General features: G+C 36.3%; 1 protein-coding gene across 5 annotated transcripts in view; it reads left to right on the top strand.

The window, feature by feature from the left end:
• The window catches only part of LOC125055743 (leucine-rich repeat-containing protein let-4-like), a 179,384-nt gene that overhangs the window by 131,107 nt on the left and 26,568 nt on the right, over window positions 1-21,709 (top strand). For all 5 annotated transcript variants that reach the window (XM_047658282.1, XM_047658283.1, XM_047658280.1 and 2 more), the window contains one exon: window positions 18,456-18,515. In XM_047658282.1, coding sequence (XP_047514238.1) covers window positions 18,462-18,515 — 54 coding nt within the window. In that variant the 5' untranslated portion in view covers window positions 18,456-18,461. The remainder of the gene's footprint in view (window positions 1-18,455; window positions 18,516-21,709) is intronic.

Genomic DNA, 21,709 nt, shown 5'->3' with positions numbered 1-21,709 from the left:
ATTCGTTATATACACAATCGAACATCCACTCGAGTAACGGCTGAAACTTATCTTGTGTAGGAACATAAAGTTTAGTATTCGTCACTAATTCCAACGACTTCGTCTGCGCAATGTCTACGGCGATGCAAACTTCGCCACATCGAATCAAACATTTAAGCATGAGTTTTATATAACTTAATTACAACTTACATAATTCGACATAACAGAGAATATGTACAAATGTTTTGTTATATACTTTATTCGCGCAGTGGCCAATGTTTGGCTGAATTCCAATGAGAAAGGTCGCTGAATTCATTCATCACTCGGACCCAAGTTTCTGTTCTAGCGGAAACCTTTTTTTTCGTCCCCGCTGCACTCGGGTAGCCACTAGCCGCACACCCAATTCTCTAGATTAAACTGTCAATTTCGATACTTACTATCTTTTTCCTTTAACTCGGCGGGAATTAAACTTGCCCTCGAAAGTGATTTATTTAATCTTGATAGTCGCTTAATGCTACGTTGTTAAACCTTCGTTTTCGTAAAAGTTATTATCCAGCGTTTAAATAGTTTTTTAACTGGGGCAGTTTTTTAACTTCATCGCATATTTTATCTTCTATCTGAGACCCATGGCTCTGATTGAAGTAAGATAGCCCTAAAGTATGTTTTAAGTGTTCAGCTATTTACAAACATGTCGACATACCGCTTTTTCGTCTTTTAGCATTATGAGAAGTGGTTACTGCGATTTCATTGATAGTAGATTTTAGTAATCCATGTAGTCATATACCGATAGTCCATGTCCTTACAGTGAATGCAGCATACAACATTGGTTAAATACTTACTCTTTGCAGGAAAAAAACACATTAAAGTTCATATCAAGCATCTTTTAAAATAGTATTTTATGTATAAAGTTTAAAAAGTAGACGAACACAAAACGGCTTTTCGGACCTGCTAGCTGAAGCTTAGGTTTAGGTTTCTTTTTCGAAAAGTTGAATGTGTAATAACACTAACGCTCGTGACTGTTCAAAGACCCAATAAAGCTCTCATTAAGTTCTCATTTAAAGCAGCGACTGTTCATATTAATATAGCTTTTCTTTAGGTAAACATAAATGTTATATAATCCTTACGTATTTACTTCACAATTCATCCTCTGCTTGCCGTAAAAAAAGGCCTATCAGACAAAAATACGAATAAAATATTCGCGACGCATCCTCGATACGTTTAACACTATATCAAGCTCCACTAAAGAGAAATAGTGCTATAAACAAGACAAATAAAACTACGTGTTCCCGTTACCAATTGTCACTTTATTTGGATTGTTTCCCCCATGTCAGAGCCCTTCGTTACGCGTAAGGGCCATAATTTAGGCCTCCGCAGCTGGCTCATGTAATGTTGATTGTATTGGGCACGATAGCAACGTAATCGAACGCTCGCCCTCCTCATGTGGGCAGGCTCGGGCTCGCCGTTGCACTTATCAGACCGAAAGTTTTCCAGATAGTTTTTTATACAAATCTGTTTATTTCTCATTAAAAGTCTAAAGCTTTTAGCAATATTTTGCCACTATTCATTATTACTTTTTAACAACATGGAGCTACGCTTTTATAGTAGTTGAATGGTGAGTAAGGTTTTTCCGAGCATTTAATTTATAACAATCGTATAAGTTTGAGTATCATTACAATTATTAAAAAAAGAGAGTGCCGGAGAGTTTATTGTCAGTTCTTCTCTTCCGTTCTACGCTCTTGATTTAAGAACTGGCAGTAAATGGATATATTTCTTTTTTGACGATCATAAGTGTACATTATGTTACCCATATGAATTAATATCTTGTGGTTTTATAATAATTGATGTATAATTTCCTAGTATTGGCAATCTCAAAGTATAGTTCACTAAGGCTAGTAAATGGTGGGCCGATGTAATCCTTCTCGGTGTGTACAAAAAACGCGAAGGCGTTTAATTGAAAGTGAGGAAAGCCCTGGTCTCAGCTGATAAGAGGTAATCTTCGTTTAAACAGGGGATTACGCCTCGCTCCCGGTTAAGGCGGCTTTACATCTGCCGCTAATTGTGCTGGAATTTCCTACAGAAAATATAAATCGAAATAGGCCTCATGGAAAACCTAACGCGGCGGTGATCTATTTCTCAAATTGTTGTTGTTTAAACTATAAATAAAATGTACGTATATTTCTCATTGCGCTTTGTTATATATCATGTATAACCAACAATTACTTACTCAGAATAGCGAAGAAAATCTGCATTCGAGCCTCAGTAAAAAAGAAAAATATGTGAAAGTCAATGTAATGGTTAAATCGCTCGTTCGTAGACCCCCTAAAATATCCAGCGTTAACTGATTACAAGTTGTGACGTAATCTCCGGTTTGTTTTAAGAAATGTCGCGTTAAAGGATTAGTCTCGGCCCGTGGATCAGCTGAGCTTAAAACTGGCTGATACTTTGTCATCGAAAGGTCCCACTGTTTGCTGCTAATTATATTTAAAACGTTTAAATAATACTTATAGGTTTTAATTGTATAATTGTGTAGATTAAAAATATTTCCGAATTGAACTTAAAAACGCAAATGGCTAATACAGAAACGCGAATAAATATACCCAGCTTAAACTATTGACATACATAAATAAAAAGCAAGTTTATTTTGTAAATACCGTATTCGTCGTGTGTATATGTATTTTTGAATATAAAGTTTTATTCGGCAAAAGGCCGGCCCGGGATAATTTTATCCCGCCTCTAATCCCGCAGGACTTTAGTGCATCGCTTTTATTATGCTGTTTTCACAGCCATCATTTTATTAGCGAATGCAATAATCCGAATCGCGGTGGTAATTCAGAAGCCTAGTGACTAGTGGCTGGACCTGGCTTCGCCTGTTTCGTTCGACGAGGAGTCATCGATTAAATACTCTATATATAAAATTAATATTACTTATATAAGGCCTTTATCTATGTTTCTATTTGCCTATATAAAATCCGGGTAAAATCTAGTTAAACCACTGAGAACAAAACGAACATGCCTTGCAAAAAAGGAAATTCTATATTTAAAAAACGGTGCGATTCAATAGGCGCGTGATAATAATCGAGTCGATTTCGTCCCCACGGCTCCGGATAATATTATTCCGGGATTGATTCCCAGGATAATATTATTCCGGCGGATACGTCACCACGTGTCCATTCAGCTATTTCTATTATTCTCTAGCTTCGATTCTGCAGATTAAATAATAATCCTGATGGAAGTGTGAAATCAATACGTGAGGGTTCAACGCAGTCAACGCGAAAATAACATGTTTTGTTTAGAAATATATTATCTGTCCATCGATTAAGCTGAACTTGTTTGATTAAACAGCTAAGGCGTTGTCTTATATTTTATACGGAGGATATTTCATTTATAAATATGTATGTATATCAAATGGAAAAATAAAAGATAAGTACTTGTACCAACCGTTCATAGAAATCCTGAGCATCTAGGTTCTATACGATTAGTCTAATCAATATATAAAGACTTTAATATCGAACTATGATACCCTTTGTAGTTTGAAGTCTTTGGTGTTCCTTTGAGTATCTTTACAGAAAACAATAATGTAATGTGAAGCTTCTAAAAAATAAGCAATTTCCAGGTACGTTCAAAGAAGTGTGTTCAATTTTCCTTTATACATTCTTTGTACGAAAATGTTTCCTTTATTTCTTCCAGTGCTCCTTTTCATTTACAAACCCCATTGATCTAATCAAAGTTACGTATTTGTTTACAGTCAATTAACTGATAAAATCTTTATTTAGTCGCGATAAATAACAAAAAATTGATCCAACTAAGTTAACTTGAATATATTATTCACGATGACGACGGTTTAATAATCAGTTAAATACGTTTCTTGAAATGTTTAAGTTTAATTAAATTTACTAAACTATACATTACCTCGGTTTGTTTTATATTAAAAGATTAAGAAATGAATGTAAAGATAAAAGCTCTCCAGCCCATTACAAGCTGTATAATTGTTCTTTGATAACAGTGTACTGGAATATCTTAATGAAGGTTTTAGGAGACGCAGTAATGCGTGTGACGAGGCTAGTCTGCTTTAATTGTTGCTAAAACGAACCGTAATTGTTCTTAAATGAAACTTCGTGCCTGGCTCTTTAACTATTTTAAATTAAATTAATTCCGTCCAGACACGTTTATTTGATGACACTTTGTATGGCTTTTATTTAAATGATTCCCGAGCTAGTTTTGTTAATATTAGATTAAAGCTCTGACGTTTGTTTTAAATGTAAAGCTTAACACTTCTAACAAGCGCAGACATTAACTGTATAAGAATATTACGTGAGATAAGTATATGATTTAAATATTATTTAGTGTTTTCTAGTGGTTAATCGGGCGACTCTCAACTCATAGGTAAACCGATGGATTTTTCTTTCTGCACAATAGGCAGCAAGAATAACCGCACTTCAAGCACAGAAAGATAATCGCAAAATCTATACAAACGATCAAGGAAATGTCTTGAAGCGGAATGTATCCTTGTCACAAATGAATAGCATTCGGACATTTATTAATGCTAAAAATAACTCTCTATTTCAACTCACAATTTGCTACTCACGGTTGCTTAGTACCAATATTGATAACGTTTTCAATAACGTATATTAATATTCAACTCGACGCATGAGAATGAGCGGGCCCCGCCACGTTTATTATGTGATTATCGCCACAAAAAGCTTTCCTATTACAATGCAGGCGCCTATGCCCCATGCCCCGCTCTCCGGGTGTGATTGTAGAGTTATATTAAATATCAAACTTTACGCACTGTGTTTATAATTTTTTTTTTAATTTTTCACTGTTGTTAATAGTTAATTTTAACACTTACAAATAAAGACAGAAACATAGAAGTCGCTGAGGTTGACGGACGGCTTTATCGTTAATAAACTAATTTTTGTTAACATTTTGCAGGAAGTGCGAAGAATTCAAATAACTCTAATATCACTCTTCGAAAGGACTTTGTTAATATAAAGTATAAATTACGTATAAGAGATCAATAGTGCGCTCCTGCGTAGTGAGTAAACGTTGGAAATGCTATAATAACAATTGACGAGTAGATATGCTAAATGGTATTGAAAGCGATTGTAATTCGAGATCGGAATGTTTCTTTGTTGACTTTAATATTTAATCGGTTCAAGGGTTCTTTTGAACTCCGGAATTCATGTATGTCTATTGCCTTTGTAATAGTCTAAATTAATTTTATTTAGTATTCTGTAATATACGTTTTATATCTTAATCAAAAAAGTATATCTTTACGAACATTGTGACACGAGAATTTTATATATTAGATGTAGTATCGTCTATTGACTGTTTAAGGCTAAAGAAAACTTAACTAATATTTAGGGCTTATAAAGTCTCAGAAACAGCTACCTTTAAATAGCATTAAGCGCAAGAAAATGAATTAGAATAAAATTTGGTTTACAAATAGTCGGTATGAAAGAAGCCCGTTCCTTACATCAAAAGTCCATTTGGTGCGCGCTATCGCGACCAGTTTCGGTTTCAACCCTGTTAATGGCTTACTATTCTAACAATTGATTTCTTTTTGTACTCAATCAATATTATTTTTGCTTTATTTTTCATTTCAATGGCTAAAATAAAAGGGTTAGCGAACGTCAATTTCACACTTTGAATGAAACCTATTTTAGCGATGTCTCTGGAAATGAACCAATGTTTTTTTCTTCGCCCTTGCTTTAACTTCACTTTGACAGAGCTCGATATTGCTCCGTTTTATTTACAAAGAATGTTTACTCTCTGAGCTTTTACACGTCTCTATCTTTATTTTTCAAAGGGATTGAATAGAGAAACAAAAATTTAATTATTGGCTCTTAAATGAAGATATTGGTAGATTTTCCATTTATTTGTATAAATTCAATAATTAAATAATGTTACATACAACGTTCTCTTCAGTTTATGTTTCTATTATATTTTAAATTAACATCAAAACAATGGAAAAATATTTTTATCCTTCACTTTATCGAGCTTCTGCATTTTAAACGAATAGTTAGGATTTTGTGGTAGCGTCGAATAGGATTTGTAATGTATTGTAACGTCACTCGTAGTATAGAGTATAGGCGGCTGTCAGCGGCAGCCATACCTGCCTCTATTTTGTTAATTGAACGGCCAATTCAAACACAATGTGCCTTTGTTTACTTTCAAATTCGATCTGAAGTATTGCCATACGTTCCCACTACGCGACAAAACCGTTATCTCTCGCAGATCCCTATTTGAGTTTACAATTTGTTGCTTCCATTTTCGATATTGATTTTCTATCGTGTTAGTTTGTGATTTCAATATCTCCGATTATATAAGCTTTTTGTTTAAATAGGAAACAAATCTCGAACCACGACAGAGATCTTTCTAAGGCACATTCGTTCTCACAAAAAATCTCAATTAGTCTAAACAAAACGGCATAGGCAAATGTTTAAAACCGGACACAATTTTCTTCGTGTACCATCCAATAATACTATTTTAATATTTGCCTAGATAACAAATAGGACAAATGTTTTGTGCTCCGCAAACAGCGCCATTGTCGCTACCAGGCGCGGGATTAACTTTCTGTTAATGATACTGTCACTTTGGACGATATAAAGGCTGTTGTCCTATTTTCTGCTTACACGATACGCGCGAACCTAATTGGATACTGAATAACACTTCTAATTATATATAATTTTATCTTGCTTCGCGGTAAGTTTACACAGCTGACCTGTATTAAAAACTGATGCTAATTTAGAACTGCGATTGAATATTTTTGCAATAAGTGATTTTAAAGTAAGCTGTTGTCGTAAAAAGCTTTGCTCGCATTTTCGTAAATTAAAAATGAAAGAGCTGAGTGCGGGCGACCGCTAAGTAACTCGGTACAACTTCATAATAAACAGCAAGAACATTTATCATTAGAAATTTCGAACGACAACCGAATGTTGTTCGAGCGAAGTTTCGAGTTTCGCTAACGACCGCCCGACTCGGCCACTCCATTATTTCCCGAAAGGGAACGCGTTCTATTTTTCATTTTCACCTCCTTTGCTCATGCGGATGAGGTATAACTGCAATTCGATTTTGATATTTGTGTTGCCAGCTGCAGAAGAATTATATCTTAGCTTTTATTACATGCTTTAATCATACTAATTTTCTACTTAAATGAGCACACCAAATGTGGATCCGAGAAAAAAATTGTGATACGATATGTCCCTGTCGTCTAGTTTGGTACGAAACAATGGAAAAACCTGCGTTACACATTATTTCACTGTTAAGTACCCGGTTTGTTTAGAAAACAATACGAAACATTCTCTTCTCCCTTATCTCTTATTGCGCTCGCTTCAATTTGACTTTATAAAGAATCTGAAATTGAACAAAAATAATAAAGAGGTTAGAACAGCCAAATTGAATCTATTGTTCTATTTCGAGTGTAATTACCAAAACAGAAACGGACTGTTGGAAAGTTTTAATATGCGGAAACGTCGAACAAGGAGAGAACCGAGCCCCGACTAACTTATAACTCGAAGGCGAGCGAAACTGGGGAAACGTTTTAGTGCACTCAGGCCGGGCCATAAACTAATGTTATTCGGTTTGTTATGCGCCTTTCGGGGAAAAGCCGTCCCTGACACATAAATATTTCATGAAGCGGCCATTTCTTCGACTCGGCGGAGTGGTGATTGAAAAAACGCGTTTCGCGATATTGCTCTTCACTTGCGGTCGCTGGGCGGGCTCGCAATCAAAGCGTTTCGCTGCGCTTCAGTCGCTTCAAGCATTTAAATTGTACCGTCCCTAGCCAATATCCATGCATGGCTAAATGCCTTCAGCTAAATCCATAGTAATACAAAAAATGTGTAGAATTATAACATTTTATATTTATATGATGAATCTTTTACTGTAGCCAAACCTGGGCGGTCAATTAAACCTCAAGGCGTCATCCGCTGTCTCAAATCCCAATAGTGTGAGGATCAGTAGTCCTCTCCGCCGATCTTAATCTCCCAAAGTCCCGACAGTCAAGCCTTTTTCACTTGCAGCTTAAAGCACTTCAAATTTTGAGGTTTTAAAATTGGAATCATAAGCCTCTTGTTAAAAAATCATTCGCACATTTATATGGAATTTTCATTTGAATTTGACACAGTTTGCTGACTTTTAAAGTGCGAAGAATGTTCACGAAACTGACTGTGCTGTTTATCTCGAATGAATGGTAAAATCCCCGTTTCCCGCTAATAATAGGTTTTTTGTTTCAATTAGGAAACGGTTCTGGGAACAAAAGCGTTTAAAAAGTATTCGTGAAACAAAAGTTTTGCATAAAATCTTCGTTAGCGATGTTTACTGTTATGTCTTTTTGTTTCAAACACAAATTAAATCAACCCGCTTTGTTACAACTTTTTAAGTATCAAATTCAAAGGAATAATAATTTGATGTGTTTTTGAAATTATGGTTTGTTATCAAATTTTAAGCGACCACGTAGAAATATTCTCCTTTTTAAATGTTGCCATTATACTCGAGTGCTCTATTATAACCTTGAACATATATCGCGTTGACTGGCGATGCTATACATAGCAGGATAGAGTCCAAATTGCGAAGGTAAGTTGGAAATGATGAAACTAATCCACTTTGCGATTCCGTTTGTATTCAGCCACTTGGCTCCAAAAACAGATCGGACGTCGCCTGTTGCGGCCATATTTGCATTTGTCTGATTGATTATTCAATCGGCCGGCAACGCCAACCCACTGTGGACTGCTCTCTATGCTAATTGATATTATAATGCCGCCCGCCCTTCGTCCTACGCCGCCCGTACTAACGTAGCAACAATCGTGCCGCAGATTATTTGTACGTCGCATATACTCGTAATACCGGGGTTGTTTGGTTTCGAAATTATTCTAAATTGCCGGGTAATTTTTAGCATTAGAATTACAATTGCTCTGAATTCAATACTGTTCTAAATAAAAATCTAGGTGTTTTGTTAAGCACTTCCCATAAATTATCAAAAGCAGTGGCGGACAATAAAACACGTAACGTCTAACTCGCGGCAGCGGGACACCGCGGTCGCTCTCGGGCACTATATAATAAAGTGTCGCTGACAGCTAGTGTCCGGAAAAAGTGTCGCGCACAGGTGTCCCTAGTAAATCTCTGCTCTACAATAGAGCCGGCTTACTGTGCGATTTTTACTGCATTTTCGTGAAATGTGAGTTGTATAATTTAATAAGTAGTGCGAATGAGGTAGAGAGAATGCATTATTCAGCAATGGAGGCTTTAAGCGTAAAAGCTTACTTTTAGCTTCATTCTATATTAAATGCATCCCTGTCTTCTTTATCGGTGCCAATTTTTGAATTAAATGATTGCAAAATATATTCAATGTGAGGAAAGAAATTATCAAGGAAACGCAACAGAAGGAAATTTCTTTTGGCGCGAGTGAGTCGGGCGTAGCATCTCGAATATTCACCCGAGAACATCCTGCGGCGCGGCCGCCATTTACACGAAATACTCCATGTATTATATGTTTTACCCACAGTACTGCATGGTTTCAGTTTAAGCAAGTATAACCAACGTACTCGTAGGTTTAAAATTTTCCCTCCCACGAATTATACAAGAGCTACACAGTAAGTGGGTTATCGATTCACTGCATATTTACTTAATACGAATTGCAATCTTAACAGTCGAGTTATAAGCACAAATAACTATTCATTTACAGTGTGCCATTTAAATAAATGGTGTAGCCTCGATTATTTTTTCAACAGTATGCTACTATTTTAATTCTATCTACTGTGGTTTCATCTCCGCCCTCGAGTTACAATTGAGAGGATGAAAAATTACAGTTTTGCATTTCTGTGGAAAATCCTATACTGGGTTATTTGCTTTAATGTGAAAATGTAGTTTGAAATCGGAATTTAACATAAAATTTAACTCAGTAGCTGCAATAAATTTATTTCATTTAGCTAAGTAACTTGAAAATACCTAGTTAAAGGAATAATGAAAATGCCGTATACTTCCTTGTATTGTACCGGACACGTTCATTGTAACTAACAACTTGAACATTAAATAAATTGAACTGTTGGTTTAGAACTAATCGCTGGCACGTACCAGTAATCGGTTTAAAATTCCCCCCTAATGCATCCCCCCCCCTCCAAATCGAAGCGAACAACTCGACCGGGATTACAACTAACTACGTACTTCTTGGAGGTGTGCGAAACAATAGTTAAGGACTCAACTGTTTCAGGAACTTTCACATATTTCCACAATTGCGTGATTACAGCCAAAGAAATACCCCTTTGGGAATAAGTCAACTAAAGTTTGTTTCATTTGGAAATCTGATTTCAGTGAAGTCGACTTTTTTGACACTGTTAGTATATTTCAAGTAAATTGTATCACATTATTCTGATTTACACTTTACAAAACAGAGCGGTATAATATATATTTGATTTTGATTCGGTAATTTTGCGGTAATTATAACTTCTGAACGTATTTCATTACGGTTGGACAAAGTTTTTACGAGATATCAAACGCTTGTTACTGCCTGTAATTTAATTTGTCAACGTGAACGTAGGCACTCCATAAACCCGCGGCTTTACGACTCTCGGTTTATGTACGAAGAGTAATTGAACTGTTTATAGTACATACGATATTACATTACCATTACATATTCGTTATGTCTGTGATAGTGCGCAAGTAGAGAGAAGTGAAAAATAATTTTAATGTATTATAATAGTTCACCAATATGTTTATTTTACTAGTATATATAATATATATAGTCTACAAAATGCTATGAGCAAATAACAATACCGCAAGTTGGCAGAGGAAGATGCTCGCATGGAATGGATTCCATCACCGAATACGATTGTCTAATATAGATTATGTTAAGTCGGTAATAACGCTGGAAGTCGATTTGTTTGCTCAACAATCTCGGAGTGAATCTCACTAGCTTACACATAAATCCTGAGGAATCGAGTCGGATCCCATCGAGCTAATACGCAGTACCGATATCGTTAATCGAAGCTTATGTTTATTGACTTTGCTTCTTCGCCTCTGACTTCAATTATTTCTCGAAATAGTTTTAAAGCCATTTGCCTATACATATTGACATTTACCGCGCAATTGAAATAAATTGAAACAAATCACCGCTCCGGACGTGACATACTTTGCGGCGAAAACTTTTTACATATCGTCTGCTACTTTGTATTATCTTTGTAACCATTTTAATTGATTTGAACCGCTTTTATAACAATAGTTTCTGAATCATTTGTTGAAACGAATTGAATAACATTAAATCGAAGACAATTCGTATAACTTCTTTCTTATACATCTTAGTTAAATTGCGTGAGGGGAACGCTATCAGTCCTGAAATAAATCCACAGGAAACCAGGGGACGAGCTTACGACTAGTAGTTTCATTAGCGATCGTCCAGATACGGTCGGTCGGCCTCATCATGCAAGGATTCCTTAGTAGTATTGATTTTCTACCATTAAAGTGTAATGAAATAGTGCGACGGAAAGCTAGTTAATTGCTAATTATAGTAGGTATACAATTTTAAAAATTACTTTGATTCGACGTAAATGATTTAGAATTTAATTTTTAATTCATTCATTTATTTTATTTATTTATTAAATATTAATACTTCGTTGCAATAACATAATAAAATTTACAAAAATAAATGAAAAGGAGGGCAACTGGCGGCCTTATCGCTTTGGAGCGATCTGTTTTAAGACAACCACTGTTGAAAAAAAAAATTAGATAAGGTAAGCAAGAAGTGCAAAATACATTATACATTAGGGTATATAATATAGTTATTTACACAAAACTAAAACAGTAAAATTTAGTGTATGAGTTGCAAGGTTTTATTTGAATTATTTAAAAAATGTTTTGACTTGTTTTCCAACATATTTATCGACATCTAGTTTTTTTCTATTTAATGTAATATTTTAGACGAATCAGTTTGTAACAGATTTATTACTTTTTCTAGAAATAACCAATATTCCTTAATCATACTGATGAATAACAAAAATATATGAAAGAATCATGACAAAGGCAATTCACTTACTCATTGTAGTGTTGGGAATATAAAATAATTCTGTCAGAATTCCGAATAAAATAGCAACTCCGAGTGGGACATTAGTGCCCGTTCGTCGCGCCTGTGACGTCACATCCCTCATTTTTCTTCTCTTAGACTGCTTTTGCCGCGATAACTTTTGTTATCGTTTTAACAACGGTTAAGGTATTTATGTAAATATAGTTTCAGTTGTTAAACAGTTCTTTTGTTTAAACGAATACTGAACAGTAACTAACTTAACTATTCATTTACATAACTCAAACGTTGAGTTCAACAGTGTGGTCAGCGAGAGACTTGTTAATTTAAAGTTATGTTTAAACCCACTTATTCTTCTAATTGAACTGAATAAACTTAAACAAAAAATAATTCCAACAAAAGGTGCAGAAATCCGTTGAAATCCTCAATCTCCAACATTAGGTGGAGCGTGAAGCCCACACGAGGGTGCCTTCCCCCTGAGCCCCTCCACTTTCTGTGTCGGTCACTGATTAATCGCTTAACACTAATGAAATAACTATAGCGGCGACCGCAGACCGCCTGAAGGGCCCGTATCAATTGCAATATCCCTCGTATTGCGAGTACACACGAGTCAATTGTGGCCAGCTTTGGGCTTTATTTAATGCAGAACGAATTTTTCAGAGAATCACTTAAACTCATCAAAGAACAAAATTGATTTATTAGTTTTCAATCAAGAGGAAGAGAAATCTACTTAACTTGCAATTTTAATGTTCTAGAAAACAATTAGAAACTATGCGATGATACCGTAGGGATACTTAATGTGATTTCCATATAAACTGTCCATCACCTCTGTACGTGTTGGATGTCAAGGGGCTTCAGTAGTTCAAGTAACACTTTAAACGCTAATAGATATCTCTTTACAAGGCAAAAGACAGTAAGCCGAGCTCTTAATCTAAAGCGGAATCCGTTTTTACTGTCTACAAAAAATCCCCTAATCCGATCGCAGCCCCCCTCCCGTTTCACATTCGATTACTGTCTCGGCAATAAATAAGCGGAGTTAAAACAAGTGAATCCGATCGCGCGCCAACTCCACCCGAATTACAAGGAACGTACTTGCGCCCGTTTCGGAGAACTTCGAAAGCATCCAGCAATACGCACACAGATATATTTTCCAAATTAATATAATGATTGACCCACCCATGTCGACATGAAAAATATCTTTACACACAGGTCGTAAATAAAGAAAGTATTATACTGAGCATAATATAAATTAATTCTTCATGATTCCAGAACTTTAGGAAAACAGAATGCTATTGCAAATTGATACAGTTCGAAAAAGAATAGGCTTCATTCAGTTGAAAGGCAGCGGATATTAGGCGCCTAAAGGCAATTTTCCATTGTCGGAATGATCCGCAATCAATCGGGAATGAGCGCCATTTCTGAGACGAACATTTATCACGGCTATCATTTGTTCTATTGTTTATGTTTAGTACGGGGCTACTGCTGCTTTACTCACTGTACCGACACTAAACTATTTACAGTTTTAACACGCAACGCATTAATACTATTATATGAAAGCTTAAATGTATAGCTTAGCTTTGGTATCCGTTACATTCTATTCGCCAAGTTGCCCAATTATGATCGACGTTTGTTTTTTTATTTGACTCGGTAACAGTGAGTAAACCTTACAAAATAATGGAAAGCAGCTTAGAAGGGCGGTAATGACGAGGCAAGGGCCCTCAGCCACGGAACGTGCCTCTCCACCTGTCTGCTTATTTTTCTTACCATTGTGTTCTATATAATGTAGAACTAACGACCCCTTCGGAAGGTGTGTACGCATTAAAATTGTAATTAGACGTGAACAGGCCGTACATATTGAAGCTTTCCCTTTTCAGAGTCGCCAAGTATCATTTGGAATGTTTATATAGTTATTTTAATTGTACACCCTTACCAAATGATATACATGTATAACTTCATTGAAGCTAGATAATATTTTGCATGTATTTATTTCTTATACAACCTTGTATGTCTTTCGAACTCTGAATTTACTAGTTGCCTCTGTTGTGGGCATTATCAAAAGTTGGGGTAATTTCGATGAATAAGTCAATACAAAGCTTTAAAATGTAATGTTGCGTAATTTTATTTGCCTGCAATGTGGTAAGAGTAGTAAAAGCCGAGCCGATTAACATTACACCGCATTAAGGATGCAAACACACAAATTAATTATTTATGGAGCTCTTTGCAGCCGGCTGTTTCGTTAACATGCCGTCGACACAAATATGCATATTCATACAGCATTTCCAAAAGTGTATGCAACCTATTTTGAAAATGCTATTGCCAAGTTTTTATCAAAGCAATTAAAATTTGCGTTAGATCTGTAACATCATCCTGTCACTTAAATGTTGTTTATAAATTGTTAAATACGAAAATAGTTTTATATTGTTTTTACTTTGCATAAAATAAAAGTATTACAGATACAGATTTGTATCCTGTAATTGTTATTGTGAAAACGTTACCGTTAAGTGCATATAGAAATGGTAATACTCTTACTGACAACGTGCTAAGACTAATTCGGAACGCCCGTATGACTAGGACTGAGTGGAATGGGACAAAGGATGACCGGAGATGGTTTCTAATTACGAGACGGTTATGCAAATCGAGGGTCGGGCTCGGTCTGTAATAAACATGCGCTCTTGTCCCGAAATGCTCTGCCTTTAACAACCATTACTGCCCTTTGATCAATCTATTTTTGCATGGACTTGATCCTTTCGACGGGCGGACATTATTAGTTTTGTAAATGCATGCATATTGCAATCTAGAATAAAATTTATCTATTTCCTAAAAAATACCTCCCACATCGTTTATAATCTGAGCGAGTTCCTCGGCACTATTAGGTGAAGCTATTTAGCGGAGCACTCCAATTGACCGGCGAAGGAAATCGGCCGGTCGTGCCGTGACTGCCCGAAACTGGGCTAAAAGCGCCGCATTCGGTGGCTCATTTTTCACGAAAAACTGTCCGCGGACAAGCTGCCGGGAAAACGAGTTTACGAACGTTTTAAAACCCGCTTCGTATTTTAGTAATTTCGATTAAAGCGGTGATGTGTGCATATACCTTATAGACCCGAGCTATACTCGATCTGGAAACGAGTTCGAGACATTGTAGCCAAAAACTTTTCAAAAGAAATGAAATGCCTGTATTTATTTGCTTTCATCGTTGCCGAGTGAAATATGCAAAACCGCGCGTTCTCTCATTGAAATGCAGCCTAAGTCTGGGTGTAGGCTCAGTTGTAAAACCTTTTAGGGCGAGGAGTGTTTCCGTTTGTATCGAAACAATCGGGGCTCGTCAAAGGCGCTGAGGGCGGCTCTCGCAGTTCAATGCGTTACACTCGTTAGTGACGAATAAAAACAAGTGCACCACAGTGTACGGCATCAAGCTAACTCTGAAAAATTCTGTAACCAGCTCTCGCCCCCAGTTACGGCATCGTGTAGATATGAATGCGCACTTGTTTGCAATTCTTGCTAATTAACACCGTTCAAAGTAATATATGTATCAATTTAATATGAATTTCTAATAATTAAATCAAATTTGCTAATTTAATTCTTATTCCTAATTCTAAAACTGATATTGTAGATATTGTATATAGTGTTAAACAACTTTTATTAATTAAATCAAATCCTACTTAATAGTTTTGCATTTGAATAAAACTGAGTATCGTCTTCTCTCCACTACGCAAACGTTACTAGACTGTGGTGTGGTGGTAGCTGAATTTTTTCAATGCAAAGTGACTATCGGCAGTGTGTTGGGAGTGGAGTTGTCGCGACGGAGCGACAATACTCACGCATATGTTGAGTCTCGAGTTGTCTTCATTGTGTCAACGACTCATTGTTTCCATCGATTCCTTTACTTCCACAGTCTACAATATGATGTATTGACTCTATTGAAATACTTCATAGTTCACATAAACACATAGTTATATATCTCAATTGTCACTTCGTAGAAGCAATAAAATTGTATTATATATTTTCATTAAAAAGTGATCTGATCTACATATTAATAGAACACGGCTTAACATACTGATGCGTACTCTAATTTGCTGTCTGCTCGCTTAAACAAAAAATATTTTTTTGAATATAATTTTATTTAAATTAAAACAGCCATATACGAATAACCAATAATCGTTTAACGTATGTGTGGTTCCCGTTTCAATAAATCGAACAAATTATAATTGTCCATTGAGGCGGAACTTAAACCGAACGATTTTCCAGTGCGGGGTGACTCACGGACAGACACAGCCGTTTACGTAACTACCCTCGTCACAGACCATTTCATTTCGTATTAAACTCATAACATTTTCAAATTTCGTTTACACGAACAATTAAGGGGCCACGCAATTGCATAACCCCACCGTTGGCCCAAAAATTGAAAATTCTTTTATTTGTACTATCGTCACTGTGTAAAAGTAATTGAATAGATTATTATGCAGTATTTGTCGGCGCACGTTGAAGAGTACATTGTTTTAATTACGCGCGAACCCGTCGCTCGGCTTTGTTAACCTCATGTTAACTGCGCCGCTGCTATCTGCTGCACTCACGTGACAATATGCCTACATCGCAGAAAATTACTGCTCATTAGCATGTACACCTTTCATCAATTTACGATTAAGACGATTGATGATATGAGGGATGACATACGAAAGGGCATTGCGATGTTGTTTCTTGTCTATAGGAAAAACTGACTTAAAAAGCAAGAGTTATTACTGTTATACATACACATATACACATTGTTTTGTAATATGCTTTGTGGTAATTAATTTCTAATCGTATCTGAACGCACGCAAAAACTTCGTTTCCACACAGGTCTGCAAAAAGCGATAGTTTCACACGATTGAAAATTCATTTTTTAACGGAATGTACACGAGTTCGCGACAGTGCAGACGTCGAATGATGGGTAGAGTGTGATATAGTGAGATACCTTACATTACTTTCATTTGAATTGCAATAGGCTTAGGTCAATCGGCCCAAGAGTACAGTCTGCTTGCTGTTTTATGATCTTATCTTAGCCTAAGAGTTTTTTATGTATGTATTTTGAGTTTAACATTCTAAAACTGTCCCGACGTTTTTCTTATTGACGCTCTGCGGAATGGAATCACGCATAAATATGCTCTGACTTTCTCGCTTTAAATATAGAGTGTTTTTTTGAACATTGTAACATTAAATAATAATTTTAATGAAGTAAAAGTGCGTGCTTTGTTTTAATAGCCGCCGTTTGTTGATTATTATTGCCTGTATATTTTAAACACTTTGTCACCGTTCTTGAAACGTATTGTTAAAACGAAAATGGCCACACAACATCGTGAATATCACGTGTCGCTGGATGAATGCTGAGTAAATTATATTTGTGGTGAAGGTTGAAAATTAATATTGTGTTTTGTGGAATTGTGTATTGATTATATATTATATTATAGTAAGCAGCTCTCGGAGTGGGTCGCTTGCGGGATGATTTATTGTGTCGCGGAAACAGCATAAGATAGCTCGGCTTGTATTGAACTGAAGCCACTACATTTGTAGCAGATTCGTTGCAACACATACGTAAAGAATTAAAAATAACATCAATTACATATAATTATTATAATTAATTTAATTATATTATTATAGCTACATAAATCATTGTACTAAGTAAAAGATGAAATTTCCCGCCAGAATTTCGTAATTAACTAAATAAAATAAACTATTCGAAAAGTTACCACTTTCCTATAAAGGCGAGTACGCAGCTCTATTTCAAGGCTGACTCATTAAGGCGAGGGCGGGCGGCGGAGGGCGGGCGGATAATGACGCTAACCGATATCCTTATTTACTGCAAATTGCGTTCCGCCCGATACTGGGCTCATTTGGCCGATGTGAGCTCGGCTCATTCACGGCCCGGCACAAACTAATGTTTGGGATCGAATACGTTGTAACCGAGAATACTTTAATCATTGCGCAAACAAATCATTAGGCCTTGCTTTTTTAAAGTTTTACATTATTCACTTCTCATACTTGTTACAAGAAAACTTGACTAAAAATCAAGAAAGAAAACACATTTCAACATCTTAACGTACAAATATTGGAAGCGTTGCAAATATTGTCCAATTCTTTACAGCGTAAAATTTGTTCCATATCGACGAGAACCGTCGATCTTAATATTTAATATAACGTGTGCTCTATATATTGCGCACAATAACTCCACCCTACGAGCTAATAGCTCGGTATTTTTCTCTCCTATGTTTCGTTATTATTTAAAACGTAGACACGAGGCTTTCTTTCCAAGAATATATCTGTTTTTCAGCTCTCGACGATTCTTTCCTTCGTCTGATAATAATTTGTTCCATTGGCAATTTGTAGAGAAAAAACTTGTGTAATTAGTAGGATATTTCTTTTTAATCGTTAATCCAATATCAATATCCAATTAAAACCCAAATTATATCGAAAACGTTTTTGTCCACAGATAACAATGAAAGATATCGGAAGACACGCACACAGCGACGTCTCCTTCAGAAATTCCACGGTGAGCAAAGTTTACCTTGTTACGTACTCGTTAGGCGCGCACTAACTGCGCTAATTAGACGTGTCGATGTAGTCCTGTGTCTGCTTTACATATCCATGTGTGTAGCTCTTCAGACAGATGATTATTCAAGATGGCGGTGCTTAAACTTAGAAAAGAGTTTCATATACTATGGGCCTACGCTTGGCATATATCGATGTCACCATAATTGCTCTGTAAATTCACAACTTTGGCAAAACAGAAAACATGCACAACAAAGAATACGCGTGTCAAACGAAAACTACAAAAATAGTATTAGAGAAACAAAAGCGGCGGGGCCATAAAGGCTGGTTTCCACGCCACTAACCCGTTCATAAATACAAGTCACGCCACACACGTCACATATGTACGAGGAACTGCAAACTACCTTCAAACAACCCCCGAAAAACGAACACACAACCGTGTCATTTCGAATCTGTATTCATGAGTCGTACCTTTACAGCTTTGAAAATTGTAAAAAACGATCGGAGTCGATCGCTGCGAGCTCACTTGCGATCCTTCACTCTTTTGCTTTAATTGCACTTCAGTGTGTCCTCTGTAACGAACGCTTTTTTAACTTAAACTCTTCGCAGTTCGCTCCTGCCAATTGCTACGAAGTTTGTTTCTTACTTGGAGGGAATGAAATGCTAATTTTACGCAAGTAAGTTGTCCTGTCTCCTTAAATTTCATCGGTCTTCTGAACGTGATAATATTATTAATATAGATATTTACCCAAAGGTTTTGTTTGGCTTTAATTACCAATTATTTATATAGATACGAAAAATACAACGTGGCATTGTTGTACCTGCTTATTGTATCTACAAATTCCAATTTGAACAATTAAATTAAATAAATGCGAGATCACCTCATATACCTCAAATCAATTAGGCTATCTATTCCAGATAAAATAGGCTCGCATTGTCAAAAAATGCCACATAAAATAATATTCCTTGGCTTATTATAGTTATACCCAATACAAAGTAATGTTTTCTCCGATAATCCTGATCTTGTAACAATAAGAATCGAAGGCCAATGTCAAATAAGTATTGAGATCCTGGTCGATAATTAAGGTGTCAACGTTGTAAGCATTCGCGTAATGAAATGCTCACCGAGCGTAACCCATTACATTTAACTACGAGAAAACTAATTGAAGCCAGAGTTAGTTTCCGAGCGAAATCGCAAACTGGATAAAGAGAGAAAATAAAAATTAACGAGAACGTCAGAAACACAGGAATATTGAAGGCAGAACGAGAAATAACTCATTACTCATAATTAGCCGCGTAAACTTAATTCGCTCCAAGTGATGTAGCCGCTGGCCGGTACAAGCAATCTCTCTTAATTATACCATTGAATTATTGGTGGCTCGCTGTAATAATTCCGTTTGAGGCAGCCTCTTGCGCTAGATTGCGAACGCTTACCAGAATGGGGTTTCCCGCTCAATGAGATTGGATAGTTTATGATTTGTCAAGTTGAGAATAAGTGGATTTCTACCGACAAACACTCCGTAAATATATCTTTGATGTTGTTAAGTAGCGCGCTCTGGAACTCTCGGTTTACATAATAGTGTAGCACTCTTAAACTGTATTATTACAATTACTAACACGTGTATTATTTAATTATTTTCGTAGCCTGAAAAAATAGCAGCGAAACAGAATTAGGAAAAAATAATGCTAAATTAATACAGATCGTTCTCCCCGATCAAAACAATATGTCACGGCCTATTATACGAAGGTACACAAATGATTCACGATGACACGACAAATTAGTCGCCCGAACTCGACTGAGGAAAAATTCTATCGAACAAAACACGGGGCGTTAATAGCCAACTAATGTGACAGCTAATTTCCTGAAAGAAACGCCCCACCTTCGAGGTTTTTATTGTTGGCATCGAGAGTCTCGTCACGAACCGATCCCCCTCAAGGGGTGCAGTCATCAAGCCCGAAAACTTGCGAATTAAAACGTGCTTAGATTCTTAGTGCAGAAGTTGGAATCGACGAGATTGTTCCTACTAAGTTTTCGAATCCATTAATTTCTCAAGTCGTTCTTTAGACGTCTTCGTTGTATCTACCGTTTGACTCGAAAGCTATGGCTGGAAGTACCTATGAAAACTATATGTAACCAGGGCTTGTGACCCAATAAAGAATCGGAAAGGGTTTATTAGTTAGCTTTTTGATGAGGATTCGATAGTAATAATTTAATTGGCTTGGGTATTGATGCTTCCGTATGCCTATTTCAGCGTAAGCAGACAAGCTAGCTCGTTACCGAGTTTTAATTAGTCCCATTGACAACGTGGATATAAAACGGCAGGGCGTTATGAAGTAGCGATCGAAGTGAGTTCACAAACTGCGATTGCATCGAGACTCGAAACATAACAGCTAAGAGTCGAGAGCACTAGAAGCCCGGAGCTCCACCGCAGCCCTAAACAGACGCCGTTGAAACTAATTGGCGCTGAACTGAAGCTCAGATTGCACTCTCTAAGATCTGCTAGTCACGTAGCTCTAACTTTCTAAGGATTGTAGTTTCTGAATGCACTTGGATCTCTTGGAGATTTAAGTGTACACTAGGTAACGCTTCGTTACCGACTTTTTTAACAGTCAAGAAAGCTTTCATAACTTACATCTTTCATAACCGCGTCATTTCTTTAAGCATTTACTACATTTTTATTTTTGATGATATTCTTCTATTCAAAATATTAAATGTAGTTTGCGTCGGTTGAATCGTTGAGACAGAGAGAACCCCTTTTTTCATATAACGCACAGTCACAGAGTAAAATTTAGGGTATTCGGTTACAGTAATACTATTAAACCAACGCTTACGGCTAAAAAACGTAACACAGTACAAAAATAGGTACGTGTAAAACGATTGCTGAGTATGGAATCGTGGAAATGCAAAACAAAACACAAACAGTTGTATAGCTTACGTAGACAAACATTAATGTTTATTGTCGATTGCGGTTTTAAACCTACTTTGTGGTAGCACCTCGTGACTAATGGCGCAATGGAGGAATAAACGGGAATTTCCCACTTTTAAAAGGCATTAGAGTGGAACGGTAGATCATATTCCGAGCCATTTATTCGCAAATCAAGTTATTGCTCGCTTTACACAGGTCATTTGTGGGAATTGCAAATTTCTGAACTTAGATAAAAAGATTAATGACCTCACTTTTTAGTTACCATTCT

This window comes from Pieris napi, chromosome 14 (assembly GCF_905475465.1).
Source record: "Pieris napi chromosome 14, ilPieNapi1.2, whole genome shotgun sequence".
NCBI lineage: Eukaryota > Metazoa > Arthropoda > Insecta > Lepidoptera > Pieridae > Pieris > Pieris napi.
The sequence above is the reverse complement of the archived record's forward strand: the minus strand, read 5'-3'. Positions and strand labels throughout refer to the sequence as shown.